The sequence below is a fragment of the Homarus americanus genome, unplaced genomic scaffold, assembly GCF_018991925.1.
Source record: "Homarus americanus isolate GMGI-L3 unplaced genomic scaffold, GMGI_Hamer_2.0 scaffold11022, whole genome shotgun sequence".
NCBI classification, from domain to species: Eukaryota; Metazoa; Arthropoda; class Malacostraca; order Decapoda; family Nephropidae; genus Homarus; species Homarus americanus.
The window spans coordinates 14,656,506-14,664,101 of NW_024737068.1; the positions used below are offsets into that span (position 1 = coordinate 14,656,506).

The 7,596-nt window shown below is 46.4% G+C and overlaps 1 protein-coding gene across 1 annotated transcript; it reads left to right on the plus strand.

The window, feature by feature from the left end:
• The first annotated feature begins 1,491 nt into the window (after positions 1-1,491).
• LOC121872846 (bromodomain-containing protein DDB_G0280777-like) lies at positions 1,492-5,011 on the plus strand. Its single transcript, XM_042375896.1, has 2 exons — positions 1,492-3,613; positions 3,647-5,011. Exons 1-2 carry the CDS (start codon positions 2,633-2,635, stop codon positions 5,009-5,011), a joined length of 2,346 nt encoding a protein of 781 aa, XP_042231830.1. The 5' UTR covers positions 1,492-2,632.
• The last annotated feature ends 2,585 nt before the right edge of the window (positions 5,012-7,596 follow it).

The window sequence follows — 7,596 nt, forward strand, 5'->3', positions numbered from 1 at the left end:
TATGGGGAGTATATGGTTGTTTGGTTATGGTGGACGGGCGGACAGTCAAATGCCCGTTGTGTGGTGAGAGAGGCGAGCTGGTCACTTCCCTGTGTCACTCACCACAATATGGAGTATCCTTATTACTCAAACTACTTCCCTGCTACTGCCCACCCTTCTCTCGCTACTTCCTCTCCCATGTTTCCTCTCTCCTGCTACTTCCTCGCCCCAGCTACTGCTACTTCTCCCCCCCCCCTCTAAGACCGACCCACCACCACCAGCAGAAACCCCAAATTCACCTCTTTCCCTCTTAACCACCCCCTCCCTCCCTCCCTCCTACAATACACATCATCAGAAGCAACCTCATTAATCCCCCACTGCAGATACCCCTCCCTCCTCCCTCACCCCCAGATACACCCCCTCCCCCTCACCCCCAGATACACTCCCACACCCCCTACCCCAGCACACAACTACCGTAAACCCCCCGAAAGATTTACACCCCAGCCGTGAATCTTCCAGCTTTGTGTCTTCACTTAATAATCCAGAAAGACGTCGAGGGGTATAGAGACTTACTTAATCACTGTGGTATATTATAGGGCTCTCTCTCTCTCTCTCTCTCTCTTGGTGTATATATGGATCACCTGAAGATTAAACCACCATAACGCTACCTGGAGGTTTGTTGTTGTCCAGGTAATGTTGTTTGGAGTGAGCAGCGTGGTCTCACCCTCCTCCCTCCCCCCAGGACCCCCCTCACAGTACCCAAATATCTAACCACCACTTCACGCCCTCCCCTTACCACCATCCCACCCCTACCCTCACTACCATCCCCTTTTACTATCCAAATAAACCCCCTCTCACCACCACCATTCCTCCCCTCCTCCCATCGACGCTGAAAAAAACAGGACAAAACTGAACATTCAACCTTACGCAGCGGAGAATTCTGAGTAATGGTTGTTGGGGTACTTTTAGTAATGTCGGGTTTACAAAGTACTGATTTGTGTCGTCATCAGTGTCAGTTTTAGGCGAGTGAGGAAGAGTTGGATCGCGTACTGAACATCCAGAATGGTGGTGTTGTTGGCTGTGTGACGCAGCCGCAGTGGTTCTCGCTGGCACTCCCTCTGTGATGCCAGACACCTCTTCCATGCCTCCGCTCGCCTCCGGGCCTCCTCCATCGTGTTACATAGGCATCCATTTGAAGTTGGTGCCTCCAGTCTTGCTCTCTATAGCTACCTGGTAGTAATATATCACGGCCTTATTACACCAAGAGGTAATCCTCTTTCACGGCCTCAGATTATAATTTACCTCGTAATTCAGATCAAGATAATTAATACGTGAAAATTTACCTAGATGTTTGGGGGGATTTATCAGGTATGCAAATGGGGTGTCTCGTCCACCAGTCATGACGATGTGTGACGTTGACGAGGGAAATGATGACGATGACGTGCAGGCGAACGTGCATGTTTATGGGTAGTTGTCGCACCCCCGCCACCCCGTCTGTCCTCGCCACTCACTGACAGCGCCATCGTTAGTTGTGCGCCGGACGCCGTTGGGAAAGGGCTTGTGTGCTCACCAGTGAACCCATGCACGGACGTTTTAAAACGGCTGAAGAACAATAAAAGCAAGACAAACGTTCTATATATAAGAGAAGTGATCCAGTCATTGATATACTCAGCCCAACATCTGTATATGAAGTATAAGCGTGGACGATCACAGGCGGGACTCTATCCCTGTACAGTACCAGACCGTAGTATTACCATCGCGTGAAACAGCTGGGTCACTGGTGATGCTGTCAACCTGCGAGTGTATGTGTACATAGTGTTCGTGTAGGAAGATGATCCCAGGATGTCTTTTGATTGTTTATAATAGAAGATCCGTGGGCGTCGTAAACAAGTGTCTCCGGGTGTGCGTGTGTGCGTTAATGTAAACAAAAGCAGTTACGGAAAACAAGTGCCAAATTTGTTATAGACCAGTATTGAAGGCGCTATAAAGTGCGGCTGGATACATCATTCTGTCATTTAATAGTGCAAGTTAGACGTTATATTCCTCCAATAATCAGTGTCTTGTACGCATATCCTCGTTAAGTGCTTTACGACTTTTGTTCTCAGTAGTGACGTCATCATAGTGTCGTCAGAAACATAGTGACACATTTAGATAAATATATATCTTTTAGACTTAAGTGACGTAACTATAACCAGTGGTAAACTAAGTCTATGATAACCGGATTAGTTGTTAAGGGCGATACTGTAACGTGATATAATAACTCGTATAACTAGACCTGGTAGTAGGCTCTCGTCTCTCATTAGATTGACCGCCTTATAGTGTGTGTGCTGGACGTCTTCCCCTCCTCGTCAGCCCCTCAATGTCTGACAAGATAGTTCGGTGTCAGCAAGATAAAAGAAACAGATAGTTCAGTTTGAAGCACCCCCCCCCCTCTATCTAGTGTGAGGCAGTACAGTACACACTCCCCCCACGGTTGTTGCTGGTAGAGAGAGAGGGGTTGGTTGGTATTGGAGGGAGTGTTGTTTTGGTTGTGGTTGTCACCGTCTCAAGGAAAAAGAGGGGATACCACCACCACCACCACCATTACAACCATCCTTGAAGGAGTAACTCGAGTTGTGAAGGACGCTGTAACACTTCCTCCTCAACCTTCAACATGATCCTCGACAACAGACAAGTCCCGGACATCATCGTCAGCAGGGAGGGCCTCACCCAAAACAATAACAACAACAATAACGGCAGGCAGGGGAATGGTAATGGTCACGTCGTCGGGGGCAGGAACGGTAATGGAAGTCCCAGACACGTCAGTTATGCCGGCGGGAGTCCCAGACATGTCAGCAACGTCAACGGCAGTCCCAGACATGCCATATCCGCTAATGGTAGTCCCAGACATGTCAGTTATGGCAATGGTAGCCCATGGCAGGTGAATTGTGGCAGTGGCAGTCCCAGACACAACCAATACGTTAACACCAGTCCAAGACACAGTCCATACAACAATGGCAGTCCAAGACACAGTCCATACAACAATGGCAGTCCAAGACATAGCACATATGGTAATGGTAGTCCCAGGCACATGAGGAACGGCAATGGTAGTCCTAGACACGTGAGAAATGGTAATGATGGACAGGATAGCCCGAGCCACATGCCTCTCCCAGGCTACAACAACAACGGTAGCCCCAGACACATGAACAGGAACGGCTATGGCAACGGGAATCCCGGTAGTCCTCGCCACAACGTAGTGCAAGATGGTAATGGCAACGGGAGCCCCAAACACCATCACCTGAGTAGCAACAACAACATCGGTAGTCCCCGACATGTGTTGAGGAACAGCTGTAATGGTAGTCCCCGTCACAGCCTCGGGTCGCAGGGGGTAAGTCCTAGGTTCATACAACGAGTGTACAGCTTCGACTATGGTCACGGCAGCCCCAGACACACAAGGAGTGAGGACGACTCTTCACATCTCTCTCATCATAATTATAATCAACAACAGCGTGTCCAGAGTCAAGAACTACAGCACCAGCAGCGTGTCCTGAGTCAAGAACTACAGCAGCACCACCAACAGCGTGTCCAGAGTCAAGAACTACAGCAGCAGCAGCACCACCAACAGCGTGTCCAGAGTCAGGAACTACAGCAACAGCGTGTCCAAAGTCAAGAATTACAGCAGCAGCACCACCACCAGCAGCGTGTCCAGAGTCAAGAACTACAGCAGCAGCACCACCAACAGCGTGCCCAGAGTCAGGAACTACAGCAACAGCGTGTCCAAAGTCAAGAACTACAGCAGCAGCGTGTCCAGAGTCGAGAACTACAGCAGCAGCACCACCAGCAGCGTGTCCAGAGTCAAGAATTACAGCACCACCATCACCACCAACAGCGTCTCCATAATCAAGAATTACAGCAGCAACAGCGTCTCCTTAATCAAGAATTACAGCAACAGCAGCAGCAAAGTGCGGAGTTAGAGAGAGCCGCCAGAACTCCCAGTAAAATCCCTGTCCATGTTCAGGAGAGAAATCGAGAGAGGACAAATTCCTTGGACCGAATCACAGGGCAGAGGAGCGCCAGTCCCAGGAGAGGACAGTGGAGGAGGAGCCGAGGACACGTCACCTCGACGCCAGTCCGTAAGAACTCTGAACCGGATGTTAAGACATCGGACTTTAAGTCTGTGGTGAAGGAATACTCCCAACTGAGCCCAAAGAGAGTCAACCTGAGGAACAAGAACCAGACCTTCAAGTATGGGTTGTGTAGGATCGAGGTCAAAGACAAGCCAGTCAATAATTGGCAGCCGTGGAAGCGACTGGGAGAAAACGGCAAATGTCACTCAATGGAAAACGAAAAATGGAACACCACAGAGCAAGGGAAGCTGAACATTCACTCTACAAAATGGAACAGACGGAATAAGAACTGGTCAACGGACCAAGAGTCTTGGAGCAGCGACAAGAGCTCCTGGAACATCGACTGTGACAAAAGTGAGGAGGAGAATGACCAGGTGTTCCTCAGCGACGACTCCAGTGACGTCAACAAGTGCGACAGGAAACCCACCCGTTACGTCAGACGGGAATCCTGGCCAGGGATGAATGCCAACCACATAGCCCCTCCTGAAGAAGGGGATCGAGGTACGAGTCCACAGAACAAGGATCGCGGAAGCAGTCCCCGGAAAAACTCCTATGAATCCCTCTCCAAGAACAGCAGTCGTGAAAGTATTGCCGATATTAGGAATCGCGGCGCCAGCCCGGGAAACGGAATTCGCGAGCTATGTTCTAGGAATGGGAATCGTTCATCAAGCCCTAGAAATCGCGCACTTAGCCCTAGACACCTAATAAGTAGTCCTAGAAAAGGCTCGGTGGGGACCAGCTCCTCCTCGCTCAGTGACATCGTGAGAAAGGTGGAGATGGACACAGAGACTGACTGGGACTCGGGCGTGGACTCAGTCACTTCCAAGATGGTGCTTATTAGATGTAAGGATGCTAACTACCTGACCCGGATCTACCTCGATAAAGAAGGTAAGGTTATGTCTATACATATTATGTCTTGTGCGTAGTTACCAATGTCTAAGTTTACGTAGTTAACAATGTCTTTATGATGTGTACGTAGTTACCTATCAATGTCTAAGATGTGTACGTAGTTACCTATTAATGTCTAAGATGTGTACGTAGTTACCTATCAATGTCTAAGATGTGTACGTAGTTACCAATGTATTTAAGATGTATGTGTAGTTACCAACGTCTTCATCACTAGCTTTAGATGTTATAAGAGTATTGAGTCCTGTAGTTTTAGACGGGGCGTTATGAACCATAAATGGCCCGTGTGACGACGTGGTGTGGGGCTTCAGCTCCACCCATCTCGGGTCTTACTGCTGGTCGCTTCTATTATTATTACTCATTTATTTGGCCGCAAAATACTGAGGCCTGTCATGGTGTGGTTGTGACCTCTCTCACCGCCCGATGACTTATTTCATTTCCGTTCACGTAATGTTATCCAAGACATTATCTACTTTTTGTGAATATAACTTAGTATAGATGTAAGCAAGGTTGGGGTTTGAACAGTAATAGAGCGGAGTATTGTAGAGTTATGGCCGTGATAAAGTAAAGATTCGGGCCGTATCGGTCACCGCCCACACGGGAACAGTCAGACACCGTCACTATTTCTAACACAATTCTTCATGATGTGTAAGTTCTGTCCACATGAACGCTAATTAGAGATATTTATATAGTTTACCATACACGTAGGAGACATTACAAGGACCAGTTACTATTATACTTTGTAAAATAATGACAAATCGTCGTGGCGTAAATATTGTAGATGATGGGAACAAACGCGCCGGTGTGTAGACGAACAGTTGACATAATAAAACGATAATTGTGTAAACATTTAGTCCCCGACAACCCTTGGATCTGTTCCTAGTAAGATACAAGAAGCTTTGTGTAGAAAATCTGGCTAACTCGCAACAGGGAGTGATCGTCGGTCAGTGTCGGTACAGACGGACGACAGTATTTTTTACATCTGAGAGGAAGACCGTGAGAGATCGGTCTGTGTTAACTCATAAGTCATAGTTTCACGACTTCCTGGTTCATTACCATCAAGTTCATGTTAAAACACATTGTTCTTCGTCTGTTATTTGCCGTTTTTGTTCCTCGTCTGTTTATTTACCGTTTTCCCTTGTCGTTTATTCAGTATGCTGGTTATACACTGGTTCCCGGAAGCTGGCCGTGTTTGCCAACCTGTTCACTTAGCACTCCCCCTTATGGCCGAGTTTACCTTGTAAATCCTGTGCTGTCTCCCGCACTGACGGCAGTATTGTTCAACACACCATCAGTTATTACTACCCACACTAATAATATATATACAAGGTTGATTGATATAATTCAGTGTATGTATAATTATTTTTATAGATAACCTGAAGATTAGTCGCCCTAATGCTAACTTAGCACAACGTAACCAAACATAATTAACGTAATCTAACGTGACTGTGTTTAATCATCAGGTGAAATAAGCTTGGGTATCTAATCGTCAGGTGATTTATTTATTTATTTATTTATTTATAGTTTTCTTAGCATTTTTTTTTGCTCAATAAATATGACCGCTGCCGCCCCTCATAGTTACTACGTCTGTCTGTATATTCTGTCACTCTATCATCACCTTCCTCACTACTTCCTGTTATCGTTATTTTCCCATCTCTAACTTCTGCTATTTCTCGTATGTGTTTTTTTTTCCACTTTGTATTTTACTTATTATATCGTATTTACTTTTTTCTATGAGTTCACATCTAGTTTATTCCGAGTTATGGCCGCGTCACTGCCAGATAGATAGACAGGCAAGGCGGGGTGGTAGTATTCTCTGTCCCCCGTGTTCGGTTGTTGATCCTTAAGCTTCAGATGTAGTCACGAGCTGATTAAATCTCCCCTTACTCGCCTGAGACCCCGACCTGCCGGAATGAATCCTCGAAATGCTGGAACGAGTCACCGAAAAACTATACTCAACCTACTCATAGATGGCGCTGTAATGTCTGCCTGGGTTCCTTAGTAAAATTTCGAACTTGTGTAAAAAAATGTTGCCCAGAACTGTATCTATGGAAATTGGTCGCTAACTTGTAATATTTAGGGAAAATCTTACGTGTATTTACCTTATTCTTGAGATAATGCCAATAACAAGGTGGTTCATGGATGTACAGTAGTTAGTCTTTTAGTATTATTTTGCTGAACAATATTCACTTTTTTTTCAGGTCTTTAAATTAATATGTAAGAAAAGCGGAATATCGGAGAGCTTACTTTTAATGTTTAAGCGTATATCGGAGAGCGTTCGGTAATATGCTAGCATAATATCGGGGGGCCGTTCAGTAATACACTATAACGTTATATCGGGTGGGCGTTCAGTAATACACTAGCGTAATATAAAAAAAAGCTTTTACAAATACATTAAGTGAAATATCGCAAACCGTTCTTTAATACAACACTTCAAGGGGGGGGGAGGGGGCAGATACTCGTGCCTCTCTCTCTCTCTGAGGCAAAATTGGCACTTGACTCAACACTGTTTCTGCTGAGGAGAGGAGCAGGCATGGTCACGAGTGCCTATAAGACGAGGGAATGGAAATATCTTCTCTGGTCATTCTTCGTATTTTTCACCCAT